The sequence below is a fragment of the Ascaphus truei genome, chromosome 3 (genome assembly GCF_040206685.1).
Source record: "Ascaphus truei isolate aAscTru1 chromosome 3, aAscTru1.hap1, whole genome shotgun sequence".
NCBI classification, from domain to species: Eukaryota; Metazoa; Chordata; class Amphibia; order Anura; family Ascaphidae; genus Ascaphus; species Ascaphus truei.
Window position 1 is genome coordinate 350,551,644 of NC_134485.1, and position 18,469 is coordinate 350,570,112.

The 18,469-nt window shown below is 43.2% G+C and overlaps 1 protein-coding gene across 2 annotated transcripts in view; it reads right to left on the bottom strand.

Annotated features, from left to right (window-relative positions):
- Positions 1-5,452: 5,452 nt before the first annotated feature.
- The window catches only part of LOC142490094 (protein lifeguard 2-like), a 40,064-nt gene continuing 27,047 nt past the window's right edge, over positions 5,453-18,469 (bottom strand). For both annotated transcript variants that reach the window (XM_075591890.1, XM_075591891.1), the window contains 7 exons: positions 15,169-15,219; positions 14,531-14,570; positions 10,153-10,190; positions 9,524-9,611; positions 8,568-8,663; positions 7,961-8,014; positions 5,453-6,462 (listed from right to left, as the gene is read on the bottom strand). In XM_075591890.1, the coding sequence (XP_075448005.1) occupies positions 6,313-6,462; positions 7,961-8,014; positions 8,568-8,663; positions 9,524-9,611; positions 10,153-10,190; positions 14,531-14,570; positions 15,169-15,219 (517 nt within the window). In that variant the 3' untranslated portion in view covers positions 5,453-6,312. The remainder of the gene's footprint in view (positions 6,463-7,960; positions 8,015-8,567; positions 8,664-9,523; positions 9,612-10,152; positions 10,191-14,530; positions 14,571-15,168; positions 15,220-18,469) is intronic.

Sequence of the window (18,469 nt, forward strand, 5' to 3'; positions counted from 1 at the left end):
GACTGACAGCTATACCGTTCTTTAGGTAATTAGAGATTGCACACATAAAACTATTGAAGTAAAAAAATTAATAAAAAAAAAAAAAAGACTGAACTGCAGCTTTAAGGGGCTGCATTACCAAATTCAGCAGTTGTGCCTCTACCCTTGAGAGAGGCTGGTCTACCTGAATAACTGTGCAGAGTTCGTCTAGTTTGTACTCCCTCCCTTAGGGGAGTGGAGTGGGAGACTGTTCCTCTTAGTTCACCCGGGAGTAAGGAAAGAGCTAGGACTGCTTCAAGTGCCCTTGGCTTGGAGTGAAGGTCCAGGGGTACATCCTGAGGGTGAAGGCCCTAAGAACTGCCTGCTGCTGTGAATGCTGTAAGATCTACAGTGTGCAATAAAGTGTGTTCCTGTTTTACTATACCTTCCGGCCTGAGACTGAAATCTATCAGGGGAAGCTTAAAGAAGTTCTCCTGCAAGGATTGCTCCCCAGATCCCTGGGGCCAGCAAGAGATGGAGGCGCTGTCATCGTGAGTGCAAATCAGTTTTTACCCCAGAAGCCTGTTCTGACAACCTCTACCATCATGCGGGAGACTCAGATCTACTGTGAGCCAGCAGGTATGCACCACACCACCCCATGTAGCAGCAAAATCTCCCAGAGGGACGGGGGGGGGGGGGGGGGGGGAATATGTGTTACACATACTTGAAAAAGGAGAGGTAACTCGCCATGTATTACTTCCTGGTAAAACATTTTATAAATAAATGCACAAACGTTTTTTTTTTTTAATATATTCTACCAATAAAGGAAAACCACATGACCCAAAGGGTTGCTCTTTTGAAAAACTTGCATTTGTCTTGAAAGTATTCTATATAAAAATCTAATTGTTTAGTCTCAGAAATAGTTACCTGAGCACTTGTGTTTTCTTATATGTGTAACACCCTTCCCCCCCCCCCCCCCATCCCCCGTAAGGGAGATTTCCAGGAAAAGAGTGTTACTGCTACAGTATGGTGTTACCTGTAGGCTTACAGAAGGCCTAAAAGTCAGAAGGCCTAAATCTGCTGCAATTCTTTGTCATTGACTTTGCCCCAGTTTTACACCCTGTAGACTTTAATAAATACCACTCCTCCCAACTACTGCATGCTGCACTGCAAAGTTCAATTTTGGCTGAGCAGATAATAAAAAAACAGTAGATTTATTGCACTGCAAAGTGGACTGAATTACTTGCCCAGTTATCGGTTGTTTTCTTGTATTCTCCATGTTCTATTTTGTCCCTTAAAGTGGTTCTAGCAACTTTTTTTTTACTAGGTCTGAAGCAGGGGCCACCAGAGCTGAACCCCGTTGATTTCAGCTCCGGGGAACCCCTGCTTTCTGAGATACAGTACTTATATCGGAAGGGGATACTGGTAGCAGCACCAAATCAGTCTAGGGACAGATTTGCATCTATTATGTCTGTTCTTACTGAAGTGTATTATGCCATTTGAATTTAAGCTGTTGTAAAAGTTGAATTATAGTGTTCATGGAACTGTATTTTTGTTATATAAATCTTGTGGTTTCTCATGCAAAGACAATGAGGTTTTTCACCAGGGGGAGGATGTAACAGGGTTGTCCTCGTTACCTCTGAGGGAAGCTGATGCAGCTCTTCAGACTCCAATGCGGAGGTGAATCAGCCATGTTGTGGTTGTCAGGACTGAGAGGATGGAGCATTCCCTTTGCTATGCGGAGGTGCAGCGGCCATTTTGGGATTGGCGAAGACTGGCAAAGGAGAAGCAGGATATCCTGGGGCACTGGAGACCGCAAGGTCAGAGTTGTCAGGAACGTGGAGCGGGAAGTACTGTCCTGGGAGCCAGTTAGGCTGCCCAAGCGTAGGACAGTGAAACCCCACAGGCCCCAGTTAGTTCCCCATCCCCAGTAGCGGAGTATTGGAGGGTTTTCCCATAGGCAGGGACTTACCTCAGTAGATTGAGTGCAGGAAAGGAATCCTTCAGGACCTGCTGTATCTACACTTGGCAGCCAGAAGTAAGGTGGGAAGGGGATTGTGTTTGGAGGCCCCTGCATCGCGGGACACGGATGCGGCCTAACTCCACCGAGGTAGACCTCTCTACATAACCTTATCCAAGGAAGGTACCAACGTGCACCACCATTACAAGGGGTAGGGTTGCGCTGCCCTCACATACATATTGAGTATAACTCTGGATGGACATCTGGCTGTATAAGGTGCCTCAGGGATATAGTGCCAGAAAGACACAAAGGTGTGCATTATTGTTGGCATATGTTATATGTGTTCTGTTGACCCTGTTAGTAATACTGTAATGTGTTATGCATGTGTATTTGCAAGAACCCTGCTGGGAAAGAGTTATTGTTTATTACTATTGTCTGTGGTTATTTGCCGTATATCTACATACGGTCCCGTGAGGAGCCATCCCGACTACATCAGGATCCCCACAGGTGGAGGCGCTCAACAAGGCACCCCAAGCTCTATATGAGCGGAGGCTCATGTCTTCTGTGAGCCTGCAGGTTGGCACCATAACACCTGTTGTATGCAATTCTCCCTTAGGGGGGGAGGAAAGGGTGCTACATTAGAATACTAATGTATTTGTATAATGCATATTAAAAATATATCCTTTTTATTGTATGTAACCCTTAGAATTATTTATATATGTCTGCAACCTCTGTGTATAACTAGGACCTCTACAACTTTTATCCTGGATACAGATTTATGTCTCTGTATTTGACAGGGACCGTACTTGACACCATGCTTCTCCATATGTAGTGACAGCTCTAGCACCAGCTATCTGTTATCTAGTCTTGTTTTAGACCCCTGCAGGCACCAGCTGTGTTGTCCTGCTAACTTCACATGGTCTGTGCAGAATGTAGTGCTATTTACTGCATTTTGACACTGCAGCTTCTGTAGTTCCAAGCTGCCCTCAGACTTTACTATATAAAGCAGTATTATGTAAAACTGCAATAGGAGCTTGATAAAGGGATAGTTTTTGTCATGAAACAGCGCTCATTTTTAACCTTTTTATGAAGATAGTTTAAAATAAAGCATTTTGTATTTTTTAACTTTGGAGTGCTGTACACATCCTTTGTTCTTGTATGAGAGAGAAGAAAAAGGAACAGTGAGTACAGGAGTGGGGGGTGAATAGTGAGAGGGGGAGGAGAAGAGGGGGAGAACAGTGAGAAGTAAGGTGGGAGAGGGAGAGAACAGTGAGAGATGGATGGAGTGAGAGGGGGAACAATGAGCGAGGGACAGGGAGAACAGTGAGAGAGGAAGGGGGTGATACCAGTGAAAGAAGGGGGTAAGAACCGTGATCATAAGAGGTGGTGAACAGTGAGAGAGGGAGGGGGAGAATAGTGGGAGAGGGAGAACAGTGAGGAGGGGGAGAAGTGAGGAGGGTGAGAACAGTGAACAATAGAGTGGGAGAACAGTTAGATGGGGGAGAACAGTGAGAGGAAGGGGAGAATAGTGAAGTGGGTAGAACAGAGAGGGAGGGCGTAAGAGACGTGTTCAGAGGTATGCAATGGAGACTGTTTTAAGGTGAAATTAAAATAAGGCTTTATTGCGCCTGTTGCTTTAAACACAGCAAACATGTAAATCAGCAAACAAAATCTGCTCCACTCTGGAGTATATATACACTTGTGATCCAGTTCTCTTTAACTGCGTGGTTAGCCCAGCGATTCACCAGCCCAAATCATAGAGACATTCATATACTTAGATAGACATAGATAATAGTCTTAAAAGAAAAGTCTTATCTGTTAGCTGGGTTGCTGTAGGGGAAGGCTTTTTTGTTCTCCTGCTTTCCACACCCGTGTGTGATAAGGCAATGTCAGGATCCAGGTATAGAAGTATTATCCCTTGTGTCTTGTTGTCAGCTTGCAGTCTCTTTTGGCAGACTCAAGACGTCTGTCTCCTTGTTCAGCTCACTTGTGTGCTCAGGAGTCTCACTTCCTGTCTCAGAGGCAGGCTTTTTCTAACATCTGTAATCAGCCAGGTGGTGTTAGTTAATTGCCTACCAGCAGTTAACCACCACACAGCTGGATTAGAGGCACATTTGTGAACAGGGATAAGTCCCCTGTTACAGAGGGCAAGAGCAGAGAAAGAGGGGAGGAGGGAGAACTGAGTGAGAGAGAAGGGGAAGAATAGTGTGTGTGGTGGAAGGGTTGTGGGTAACAGTGAGACAGAGGGCGGAAAGAGATCAGCACAGAGAGATATATTATATGGAGCGATTACATGTGGTCCTTTAGGAGATGGGGGAGGGAGGAGTGGGGGAAGATAGAGAAAAGAGGGGGGGGAGTGAGTCGAACCCATCATTATTAACAGGCTTTTACTCTTGAGTGGATACTGTATTTGTACCATTTTATAGTAAATAGCGACCCTGAATATAAGGCGACCCCCTCGATTCCAGCCTCATCTAACTGGAAAAATAGGTAATATGCCAGCTGTTGTGTTGCTGCTGGGCTGCGCTCCTTTCAATCATGTGTAAGCTATTAACACAGTACCCATCTGCGTATGTTCATGTGCTCGCTCATGCACAAAGGGCTGTTTTAATAGCTTACATCGGACCGAAAAGAGTGCATGCGCTCCTTTTAATCCAGTGTAACACAGCAACACGGTAGCTGTCAGCGGATGCGCTCGGTTGTGCGCATGCGCAGACGGCTGCTGTTTTAATAGCGTACACAGGACTGAAAGGAGCGCAGACTGCTACTGTGTTGCTGCCTTAGTAGGCTGAGTCCCCGCTGGCGCTGAGCTCGCTGGCGCTCAAAGCATGCGAGCCAGGTGTCCTGCGTCTGCTCGCGCTCCCGCGGGCGGGGGGAGGAGAGGGGAGGGCGGCATTGCCGAATAGTTGAGCGAGCGGGAAAGTTAAAAAAAATATTTACCTAAGCGCATCGCGTGTGTGCCCGCGATTATAAGGCGAGAATGGACTTTTCAATATAACTTTTTATTGAAAAAAAACCTTGCCTTATTATCGGGCAAAACCAGTACGCTATATCCATATATCTATATCATCATCAGACACTTGCGCAGTAGTGAGCTAAAAAAGTAAAACCCGTGGATTTCATAGTGTAGCAGTTTTGATTAAAATTTGCATGGTAATATTTAAATAAAAATTGAGCCAAATATGCCCACTAACTTCTTGTATAATTGTTAATATTAATACTCATGAACCAAACTTAATCCCTTAATACCAGAGAGGCATGTGATTCAGGGTTTAAGTTAGCAACCGGATTTAGTGGTACAAATGAAAGTGCAATTTTTATGAAGAAGCGGATCACAGTTGTGCGTCTATTCACAAAAAATATGATGGTTGGTTCATGACATTAGTATGCAGAAACAGAGAAAAAATGATTTAACTAGATTTAAATGAACTTAATTAGTTTTTATATGATTTTAACATACACAGACCATCTAAATCTATGTTGAAATTCAGGAAGAACGCAAATAAATTCTAATACTATTAATGCAAAGCAGAATCACAAGAAAATAATACTCTTTATTGTATTGTGCACATACGCACTAAACTCACTTGTAACTACAAGGGTGCAACTACAGATGAGAGAGGATGCAAGCATAGCAGTGGTAAAGTCATTGCCTACAAGTAGAGAAATGCATGACTGTACAACTCCAGTATGTCCAAGGTAATTCAACAGTCAAACTATAAAGTAACTCTCAGGGGTTATTGATTAAACAGGTACAGCAGTTAGCAGTCATTAATGGCGATTTAGTTGAATTGCCTCCTAATGCCATAAGTAACTACCTAACTAGTCCCTTGGTTGGTCTTCCCTGTTTGTTTACAACCCTCAGAGCATTATTCCATTGACATGGAAACCTGCATCAATTCACTGCATTACCCTATCCTATATTAGAGAAACTTGCATATTATTGTCCTCTTTTACTTTTTTTTTTTTTGTAAGGGAGCTGCCTGTGGAATGGAATGTCTGTGGTTTTAATCAAAGCTGCAACCATTTCGGTTTCAACATAGAACTATATACAGTACATGTACATTACAACTAGAGATCTAAGGTTGCCTCTAGCATCATGAGTGATGTTATTGGGGGGGGGGGGGGGGGAGGGTTCTAAAGTCTATTGGGGGGGGGGGGGGGAGGGTTCTAAAGTCTATGAGCGCAGTCTCATGTTTTTTGTGCCAGTCAGTGTTAATGGGTAAAATCTCTGCACTTTCTACAGTATGTTTTGCTGGTGTATGCAGGCACACATGCTAAAGCTTCTTTTCATTAAAGTCCGAATGTAGAGATTTATAATAACAAGGAGAGTATAGTATATCAAACTGTTGCTTCTGTGAGTGCTGGCTTGGAAAAGTATCGGCTTCAACTTTTCACTCTTGGATTGTGCCGAACAACTGAAGGAAGAATGAAAAGATGTATATGATATCCAAGTAAATGTTGAGTGCGCCAAAGATATATTCCTCAGGGCTGAGAGAGTACCGCCGGCTCCCCATCAGCATTTGTGTATCAAATGCCAAGAACTGCAGAAAAAAAACACAAAGGGACCTATTGAATATTGTCTGAAAAGACATCTTTGCCATTACAAAGAATTACCATGTTCTCCACATATAAAATTGTTCAGACATCCTATACCATAAATTCAATAAAATTAACTATTCATGGAAGTGCAAAAAATTAGCAATAATGCAGAATCCTGGAATCACAATATTTTCCTCCTAGTAGCCAGATATTGTCAGCTTCCTATTGAGGATGCTATGAATATATTGCATTGCAATAATATTAACCCCAGATCCACCACAGTAGTCATGAATATCAGTCTGGAAATGTGAGTTAGCAAATTGTGGTTAAAACTAGAGAGGTGACCTGTACATTCTTGTGGTTAATTGCCCCTTAAAAGAGGTGCTCTCTTTTATTGTAAATCTATGTTGTAGCTTTTTTTATTTTCTGTGGAAGCTTTTCTCTATATGCTCGTATTACCTTGTTTAAATATACATTCTGTCTTATTGTCATTATCTTTGATATTCCTATAATAACGTGTGTTTTCTTAATCCTGAACATATCCTTCTGACGTATTTCTGCTTTAATTAATAGTTGTGGTTTAGACCAGTGGTTTGCAACCTATGTGTTGCGACACCCTTGGGGGTCCTTGGCAAATTCCTGGTGGTCTGCAACGGACCCCAGCAGTCAGCAGCCCGTGTATCCCTCTGTGCTTCTCTCCACCTCCCTGTCTCTCTCCCCCTCCCTGTGTCTCGCTCTCTCCCTCCATGTGTCTCACTCTCCCCCTTCCTGTGTCGCTCTCCCCCTCCATGTCTCTCTCTCCCTCCCTGTCTCTCTCCCCCTCCCTGTGTCTCGCTCTCCCCCTCCATGTGTCTCACTCTCCCCCTTCCTGTGTCTCTCTCCCTCCCGTCTCTCTCCCCCTCCCTCTGTTTCGCTCTTTCCCTCCCTGTCTCTCTCTCCCTCACTGTCCAGCAGAGGAAGCAGTCAGAACTTAGCGCTCTCCACTCTGTTCAGGCTGGATGATGACGTCGTAGATGAACGAGCATATTCATATTCGGGCATCTACGATGTCATCTTCCAGCCTGAATGGAGCAGAGACAGCTTCTGCTGGTAAAGGGAAAGACAGGGAGAGTTAGAGAGAGGGGGAGGGAAGGTGAGAGAGACGAGGAGAGAGACAGGTGAGGAAGAGAGACAGAGTGAGACACGGGCTGCTGCTGTAGTGCAAGTTAGTTTTTTGGCGTTTCAGTCAGAAGATTAACGCTGTGGGCGTCCCATTCAGAAGTAGGGACCTCCACAGAGTTAATCCTCTAATGATTTTGGGGCCACCAATGGGGAAAGGCTGGGCTCTCATAGTGGGCAGTTAAATTTAGACATTGCCCTATCAAAAATAAATTTGGATGCTACCTGTGGCCTTTTAAGGGAATTATTTGAATTTGATATATAAGTTAAACCAGGAGTAACAAAGCTTGTCCGAGCAGGATGTGAGAAACAGCTGCAACTCATATTGTTGCTTGCACTTACCATAGTAAACACGATGGCTCCTAGCACAGCATAAATACAATGAAGCCAAGGTACCTGCAGAGACAGATAGTAGTCATGGAGAGCCAAAAAGATGCATCTAGAGGGATGGTCACACCAATGGAGAGCAGCCATACTAAGGCATAGCGACAAAAGGGAAGATTGACTAACCTCCGTTATGGGTTGGGTAATGGCACTGCCATCCCGCGTTCACTGCCATTAAAGTCAAAGGCACTGGCACCCTGGATCACAGTGCATTAACACATACCGGAGGTTAGTGAATCTCCTCCAAAGAGGAGAGGTCAGTCCAAGGAACATAAACAGAGAATGCTCACAATGAAACAGCGATGTAAAGAGACAAAAAGGGAAGATCACACTGTAGCAAAGAGACAGAAAGCAGTTGTACAAAAGTATAAAGGGATTGTCACTCCAAGTAGGTACAAAAAGCAGTGCTAGGTCAGCATCCACCTTAAATGAAAAATGTTAAATGCGACACATATAAGAGCAGAAGCGGAATACAGTTAACATATAGCATGATCACACCATGGTAAGTAGATGTAGAGACGTCACATACAGACTGCATAAAGAAAGTATAAATACAGACACTTACATATTGAAAGGGGATTAGAATAACAAGGAAGAGCCCGCTGAAGAGAAGCACCAGGAGTAGCACAGCGAGAGTCCCTTGGCATGATGTGATATCTATCTGTCAGAGGAATGAGAGTGTAAAGATTGTGCATCACAGAGCACTTTTTTTGTGTGTTGATAGTTATAACTCAATATCTTCTTTATACCCCGTGAAAGCGAATGTACAACTATTATCGTTTATTTGTAAAGCGCCAACATATTCTGCAGCGTGGTATAACTATGAGTATACAACCATGTCCATTTTGGTTAATCATTCAATTACAGCTATTATCACACGTCTGTTCTGGAATCTGAAAGAACAGTCCTGCTAAACTCATATTAAATAAACATCTTATAAGAAATTCAACAATGTAATTCTGCTTAAGGCAGATGTACCACATTTCTGGGTTCCTTGGAAATTAAGAAATATATATATATATATATTTAAAAATATATATTACCAATGGGGGGCAGGGTTGCCACCTTCTCTTGAAGGTTAACCTGGAGACTTTTTGCAATGACATTTTTTTACATGTATTAATTTAATTTGTATATGTATTTCTTGTGCCTTCAGCAGTGGCGGCATCTCCCCTGCAAGGTCCAGTCAGCATGGCTTTGTGACATCAAATGGAGCACGTTGTCATGATAACGTGATATCGCGGCGCCATTCGTGTCAAGTTGCCATGACAATTTGACGTCCTATGGCGCCGAGGCGTCACCTGATGCTGCCAGTTGTCATGGCAACGTGACACTGCGTCTTCGAGCATCCTGTTGTCATGGCAACCCGGCACCATTTGACATTGTGGAGCCATGTTGATTGGATTTCTAGGGGGAGATGTTAAATGCCGTCGCCCTGAGATTTTTCGGGTAAACCCATAGCTACAACTGTGCTAAACAAAATGCTCTGAGGTCTTCCTCGTCCTATTGCTTTTTACTTACCTTAGTTTGGAAGCTGAGCAAGGTGACAGACAGGCAGACCAGGGCAGTAATTCCAAGGCATAGGATCACCGACTTAGTATTGTAATAGCTAGGAATAAAAAACAGGACACTGAGAAACTCAACGTTCTTAAAGGAGCAGTTCCGCATCTGTGTTTTTATTTATTTATTTTACCCAGCCCCCCCCCGCCCCCCAACCCCTCATTTTTTCTTTTTCTTACATATATAGGAAGCCGGGGGACTCTGAAGCTTAACAGCGTTACTTTCAGCTCAGGGGACCTCCTCGTTCCTAAGATACTCAACTAAGTGCACACATCGCTGCGGCTGCAGGAGTGCGCGGGGTGGCACGTTTCCGTGCCGCCACCATAAGCTCGGCCTTACACTGCGCTCCTGCAGCCAGCTTTGTTACCAAATGCATACAAAGTAACAGCACCATAGTGCTTCCTGTAGATATTGCCTTAACACCACTTGACACAAAGAGAGCTCACTCATCCACAATAGCCAGCACTCTAAAATCACTTCCAGCTGCCGCATTCTTATTCTGTACCCGGACACCTTTAACTCCCTGTAGGGAGATGTTTTACATCCCATCAGCCCTTCATATTGTGTATGATTTCTGGTAGCTTCATTACCTGGACAGCATCCCAGTTAGATAAGCCATTGAAAGAGTCTGTAAGAAAACACATAAAATCACACACTTAAGATCTGAGCAGTAATACCAGTTCTACATCTCCTTCCTTTACACGATTAGTAATGCTGTGATGCTATCATTTAAAATGAAAAGACCTTTAATAAGATTAATTAAAAAATGGCTTGCTTCTAACATTTTACCATAAACTCTATGTAAAAAGGGGCAAGGGACAATGGGGCCTATTCTAGTAGTATTGTACATATCAAACTGACAAGACAATAAGTAGTGGGGGGGGGGGGGAATTCTGATGTTGCCATATTCCATAAGATTTTCCGCTTCTAAAAGATTACGTCTATTGAAATCAGACATTCCGAGCGAATAAACAGAAAGTACAAATCGTGCAGAACTAACATAACATACATGGGGAGATCACTTAGCTCAGCCACATTATATAGTGGGCACTTTACAATTTACTGGAGGGGGTAATGAGCTTTTTATTACATTATGACATTTTGGTCCTACTGTATATGTGTACACACAGTATATGGGCTGAAGTGGCGCGGTGAGTAAAGGAGTCTGACACCAGTGACATTGCCTTTGAAGCCGTGGAAGCTGGTTAAAATTCAAGTGCCAGCTCCTTGTGACCTTGGGCAATTCGTTCTATCTCCATTAGTCTCCCTGTGACACCACAATTGGATTGAAGAAAACAAAATCATACAACACATACATTAAAAAAATTATATTAATAACCCAAAGAAAATGGCATTTCTGGTTAAAAGCCCTCAGCTTTGGCCCTTCAATACCAAAGCATTACAGTATTGACTATTCATTTTTGAGGTAATTAAGTAGACAGCACATGAAAAAGTGCATGAAAAAGGTAAGGAGTCCCTGCCCAACAGAGCTAAAACAGCTATTGGATACATTTGCGATTATTTCCACCTGGTTTTGTATTTTCTACTTAACGGAGGTACTGGAATACCAGTGAATTGGCAACATTTGTATGGAGTTGCACAGCCAAAATGAAATCTCGCATGGTTTGGAAATGCAAGAAGGGATTTTAGAATATGGCGACCTGCATATTGCGAGGGAAAAGGGTTCCTTCCACAGATATACACGTCTCACAGCTACTAGAATAAGCCCCAGTGAGTTCTATAGCTAGGTCACAGCAAACAAGACATGAATTAGCTATTAAAAGTATCCCTTCTATCATACTTTTGTCTATTCTACAGGCAGAAACTATACCATCCTCTATTTCCGTCAAGACAGAAAAGGTTTTTCGATACAGTATACTGTAGTATTTGTGTTTTTGTTTATCTGTATGGTAATGTATGTAGCCATGCAATCTGTGGCTACTAGTCTGCTTCCCTCCTGGCAGTAAGCCCTGGTACAAGCAGGCCTTGCCAGTAATTGATATGGGGTTTTCCCCCTCCGAGGAGCTGCATTTGAGTGACAGCGGGAGGTGGTGACATCAGGCCATGGGACAGACATGGTGCCCTCCTCCTGGCAGTACTTAAGGGCAGTACCATCCCAAATTTAGAGTGCCTTTCCCCACTTGAGGAAGGCAGGTCACACAGTGGAGATGCTAATTATTGGGCCTTCTCCAATCCTCTTCCATCTCTGCTAGAGAGGCAGGGAAGAGCTAGTAGGTCTCGGGTGCCCTTGGCATGTAGTGACGGTCCAGGGACCATCCTCCAGTGGTAGCTGAGAGTTACTGCATCGGACAGAAGCCTGTTTGTTACTGTGCTGTACAGAAGAGATTATAAACCGTTCCTGTTGTTATATCTCCTGCCTGGTGCGTGACCTTACTGGGGGGAGAGGTAATAGTTCTACCGTGGGAGATCACCTTCAGTTTCTGGAGCCTACGCCAGATGGAGGTGCTGCACTGCTAAAGAGATATGTAGGGTATGAACCCAAGAATCCTAGTCCTGTGTCCCCACTACCACCGGCAGATGACTCAGCCCTCCTGTTACCAGCAGTTATAGGCACCACACGATTCGTAATGGCCACATCTCCCACCGGGTTGGGGAAACACCGTTACATGTGTATCTGTCTTGTATTAATATTACTATGACATTTATAGGGATATGCAGCAAGCCGATAGGGTGTCCGGTGTGCGGACGTCTCTCTGACATCAGCACCAGAAGTCAGCTGAATGGGACTGCAGGGACCCCCACTGTGTTAATCCAAAGGGCCATTAAGAATCTCACAGAAATGTTGAGGCATTTACTGTGAGACTGCGCCAGAATTTCCAAGGTAAGTGTTCTAATACTGGTGGCAGCATCTGTATAATGCAAAAGCAAACAACATGAACTTGACTTTGTTAGTGTCAATTTACCGTCATAATACCTACATGTGACCCTTGGTAATAATGCCTACTTGTGACCCTTGGTAATATTGCCTACTTGTGACTCTTGGTTATATAGGGTTCGATTCCTGTATGATATGGTATAATTTATATATTATTATTTTATATAATAACTTATAAATTATAAAATAATAGTTTATAAATTGTAATAAAAAGAAAATAATTTATAAATGATACCATATCATACAGGAATCAAATCCAGGGCCTTTCATAGTCTAGTACAAATTCTCTACCTCCAAGCCACAGGGTTTGTGTGATGTGACAGACTCTAAAAACAAACTTAACATATAGTAAACAGTGCAGTCCACTGCACTGTGCTGTTGATGTTAAGTACATTTATAGAGTCTGTTTTATCACACCAATCCTGTGGCGTAGCAGGTAGGGAATTGGTACCAGCATATGAAAGGTCCCGGGTTAGATTTCTGCATGTGTATTATTGTGACCGGGTGAATGAACGTCACCAGCCATATACCTGGCAAACATATGTCTAAATTTGCAGTGCAACAGTGACGAGGTTAACGTTCAGTGGAGAAGGGCTGCTTAATTAGTCTGACCCCAGCTGCATAATCAAGGTGTTTAAAACCCCCAGGCTACACACACATGTAAGCTAGCTGGTCAGGAGACAGGACTGAAAATACTGAAGAGATTACTGCTATAAGGTCTGTGTTGCAAAGTACATATGTGATGAACTGTCTGTGTCCTGCATACAAAAGAGAAGCTGCCTTGTTTTCTAAGCTGAAGAGAAGCTATTTTGTTTTGTCTGCTAAAAATAAGCTATTTTGTTTTGTCTGCTGAAGAAGAAGCTATTTTCTTTTTGTCTGCTGATGAGAAGCTATTTTGTTTTTGTGTGCTGTATGTTTTAAGGCTCAATAAATAAGCTTTATCAAGGGAACCCGTGTGTGTGGTTGCATGTACCCTGCAACAATTATATAAAATGTATTCATGTTCAACTCCCACATGGTGTATGTGTGTGTGTGCGTGTGTGCGTGTCTGTTAGCAATAAAGCATTGAATGTTTAAAAAAAAAAAATAAAAAAAAAAATTCCCATATGGTGTAGGGGTGTGTGTCTCATGTAACCTTCCTCTGCACCCGAAAGTCTACGTAAGTGCCGTGAACGCAGCCTGATGAAGCAGGGAGCGCTGCAGAAAGGAGAGAACTGCAGATGACGGTAAGTCCTTGCACGACGACATTTTATCATTTTGATCCCGGTTATAACGCGGCCTCGTTCTGTGGACTCTGAGGACCGCGTTATAACGGGGTTCAGCTGTACTCTTCTTTTAGCTACAATTAAAATGGCAAGAATGATGGTGTCCTCGTGAACATTGCTGACACTTGTGCCACTTGAGCTTTTGTTTACAGTCAGGGGAAGTGGAGCACTTGGTAGATTTATGGCAAGGGGGCACCAGATGGGTGCATATTGATATTCTCTTCTTTCCGCTGCAGCTTCTGTGTTAAAATGTACTTTTTTTGTCAATGCATTACTCATACTCTGTTTAGGCTTAAAGTAGATAAATGTGTCATCTGTATTCCAACCACTTTACTTAACATTGGTGTAATTTAACTGCACTAAACCTAAAACTGTAAATGATTAATTAGTCTACTAGCAGGGAGTAGATGGTGCGATCTTTGGTTTTGTAATTTTGTTTTTTAATTCAACTGTAGAACCTACAGCCTAGTACTACTCCAATCTACACCCTTTCCCCATTGAAGCATAATGGCAGCAAGTTAAATAAGAGGCTTAGCTTTATATAGAGGGGGAAATGCAACTAAAATTTATACGACTCAAGCGGGAGCAGAAATTATTTTTTCTATTACGGTCCCCTAGGTGGTTATGATCACACGGTCCTGAATAACCCAGAAAACCAGTGTTTCATATTCCAAACCTGCAAATGTCCCCCTCCTTAGTAAATAAATGTTAAAACATGCTATATATTCATATTAATTCATTCATTAATAACCATTTTAAGTAAGTCACGCATGTACAGTACTCCACTATTTCTTGATTTATACTTACAAAGATGCTGAGAAGAATCAAGTTCCATGGAAAATATCTCCTGGAAAGTGTAGAATGCATTCAGAGTTATGTAAACTTTAATATACAGTACTGTAGCCCTCACTAAATCCTCCCACAGCGCTGTATATAAGAACAGCTGGGCTCCCTATTGCCTCCTTCCATTAGGTCCTAAACACTTCCCCATGCTGCTAAACATTACTAGTCTTTACAAGCATCTCACTGTATGCCATTACAGACTGCATCCCCATTGCATCCTACCACATACTCTGCCCTACACTGCCTGCACTACTAGCCTTAAAAACAGAATTGAAAACCAGCACAACTTGATGTGTAGTATCCAATGCATCTTTAAAACTGACTAAGCCTCAAACTTCAAGCTACCAAACTACCTATCAATTATGGAACCATTACTACACTCGAGCACGTCATATGCCATCCACTGTATCCAATGTCATGTAAACCTACAAGAACCATCCAATGCACTGCAACACTAAGCTATCCGAAGTACTTCAATATTACAAGAGCTGTCTAACTATTTCCCAGTTTCATCCCAGCAGTATTACCTTAATACTATGGTAAAAGCTTAACCCCAGCAATTTGTTTAATTCTTGTTATAGGATTGAGGAGATAATTCTTACCTTGGTCCTGCGCAGCAGGCCAGAACCAGGTACGTAACAAAGAAAACTGCACTGTGGGAACATAAATAAGAGAGAGGCTGTAAATAGAGCATATAGACAAAAAATGGATGAACAGCACCATCTAAAGAGATAAGAATAAGATACTATGGGCAGGGCCGCCGACAGGGGGGAGAGCCGGGACAAGTGTGCTAGGCCCAGGTGGCTTCGGGGGGCCCAGCTGGCTGGTGCTGCAAGTTGGGCCCGATCTGGTCTCTGGGTGCCACCGTCAGGCCCTGGCTCTCCCCAGCAGCTGTCTGCCTCTTCCCACATCAGGCCTCCCTCTCCCGCCGGTGCATACCAGAAGTCGGGCCCAGCTTCTGGCGCATACCCGCAGAAGAGTGGCCCGGAGTGGGAAGAGTGGAATGGGACGTTTTGTTGACCAAACCTCTGCCAGTGCTCCGCCGCCGAACAACTCACTGCCAGGACATCTTGCTACTTGACATGTCGCTGCTCCTATCTCCGCTCTGATACATGCTCAAATGTCCTATCCCTGCTCAATCGTCCTGTGCGGCCACCGCTCCATCTTTAAATGTGCTGTGCAGGACATTTAAAGATGGAGCGGCGCCTGCACTGGACATCTGAGTAGGGATAGGACATCTGAGCAGGGATCGGGATTGGAGTGGCGGCATATCAAGTGGTGAGGTTTCCTGGCCGTGAGTTGTTCTACCAGCAGAGGTTTGCTCAACGTCCTAGACCATGGGAAGATACAGGCAGCAGCTGGGAAGACATGGGGCCCAGCGGCCGCAACCAATGGTATGTGGTTATTCGATCTGGGGCAGGGGCTGGTGGTAGGTGTAATTATATCTGGGGGTAATAGTAATTATATCTGAGAGGGGGTAGTAGTAATTTTATATGGGTAGTAGTCGTAATTGTATCGGGGGGTAGTGGTGGTGTTTTGTATATAGGGGGGTAGTGGTGTCTGTATCTGGGGTGCGGGTAGTGGTGTTTGTATCTTGGGGGTGTACTGGTGCCAATATTTTGGGGGGGATTGTGTGTGTGGCTAGGGGAGGGGGGGGGGAATGATTGTGAGGTGGGGGTAATTGAGTGATAGTGGAAATGGGGAGAGTGAGTGAGAAAGAGAGGGGGGGAGAGTAAGAGACAGAGGGGGGACAAAAATAGGGGAGGGCTCGCAAGGCCACCGACACGGGAGGGGGAGGTGTCGGGACGGGGGACCTGGTCTAAACTCGTCGTGGGCCCCGGAAAATCTGTCGGCGGCCCTGACTATGGGTACAATGGGAGAGAGAGAGGGAGAGTCCCCTAAGTCCCCTGATAACAATACTATATACAAAAAGTGGTTTCCCGCACTCGTAATTGAAGAAACACTGAAAATAGAAAGTATCAAAAATGTAAATGTGTGTACAGTAAGTGAAAAATTGAAATTACACAACTGAATAAAGTATACAGACACTTGAAAGATGTGATATTAACACGAAAAATGGTATGGATGGACAAATGTTCTGCACCTCAAAACACTGAATGTGTTCCTCTTACAGGGCTGTCATGAAGTAGTTTTAAGGATCAATTTTGTGGTTCATGACACATAGGGAAATCCCATCCGGGTATAGACAATCACTAAATACTCGAATGTACAAGCATAAATAAAAGTAAATCGAATGAGACAACTAACATGGTCGAACATCAGTGTGAAAAAAGTCTAATAGAGAAAAAAGGGATCACAACAAAATGTGACAGAAAAAAAGACAAAACGAATGAGCTAGGGGGCAACATTTTGGAGTACAATAGTCCTTCTGGCCCATTCCCAAGCTAAAAAAAATGAATGTGGTACTTCCTGTGGAGTTCTGATCTACCAATATTCAGAAGAAATGTAGCTAAGTCCAGATCCACTTGAGCTGCATCTTGTCAGTTCATATTACGACATTGAACATGAAGTGAAAAGATTCAGCTCGAATGGATCTGGACTTACCTACATTTCTTCTGAATGTCATTTTTCGTTTTTGTCTTTTTTTTCGTCACCTCCTACATTTTGGACATTCTTTATTTTTTGTCTTTCCCCATTGCTTTTTACATGCAGTTATACTGTATATCGTTCCTTGTACAGACATCTTTTATGTGTTACATTAAACAGCTTGTAACTTGTGCATTAGTTTTCAGGCTTACCTTGTTTTACTGAGGTATTTTATGCTTTTATACTGCTAGCGCTTTACATAGTTTCAATGTGTGTTCCCCTACTATACATTTCTTTAGCATCAATATAGTTTAATCACCTGCCTCATTTTCCCACAGCTGTATTGCTTGTGATATCCCTCAATCCCTTCTCTGTTTAATAATAAGATACTCAGGTCTTGAGATATCTTTACCTTAGTAATTTTGTTAATCTGTTTATTATCATACTCCAGAAATCCCTAATTGTTTTACAAGTCTCCCATAGGTGTGTAATTGAACCTATTTCCCTGCAGCCTCTCCAGCACTTATTGGAGATCCAGTGAAGACATCCTTGTAGTCTCTACAGGATATATTACCATTGGTACATTCTTTTCTATGTATTCTCCATAATTTCTATCAAGATAGAGGAGGTGCTGGTCGTAGACCACATTCGTGACCATTCGTGCATGGGATATTCCCTACCCAACTCCCTTTCCCATGCCTGTGCAAATCCTGGTTTAGGCTCTGGTTCTTCCTCAATCAGAATTCAATATATGTAGGACATATTATGTCCTGTTGCCGCTAACATCAGAAACACTGTTTTCAAAGGGCTTCATTTTTCTTATAGTAGCAAGAAAATAACCAGGGTTGGCGCTCAAGAGGAGATAGTGCCACAAGGAAATAATCCAAATAAAACAGTGAAATAGTGACACCCTCTGGTAACCAAGGCTCACTACAAGAAAATAACCCAAAAAAGTGCAATAAACATATATAATAAGACTAAAATGAATAAACAAAAGTTACCCACTCAACCTTGACAAGATGGGAAAGTCTTCGTTTCCCCTGGGACGTAGTGGGTAGAGGTGACAAGGGAGCGGGACACCATGCACATGTAAAAGAGAGATCACAAAAATAGTACAGTACTGTATAGCACAAAAAATGATAATCCTATGAAATTCTGCAAAGGTTATACTCACAAGCAGACAGTGAGTAAAGGCATTTCACACATAAAGTGTACACGAACAGTAGTCCCACGTAGAGGGGCGTCTGGGGACCAGGATGGGATGGATAGGGTGCACTACAGCAGAGGACAAGAACACACCATAGCGCGAACTGTGCAACAATTTAATGAATAAAAAACACTTCAAGTGCTCACTTA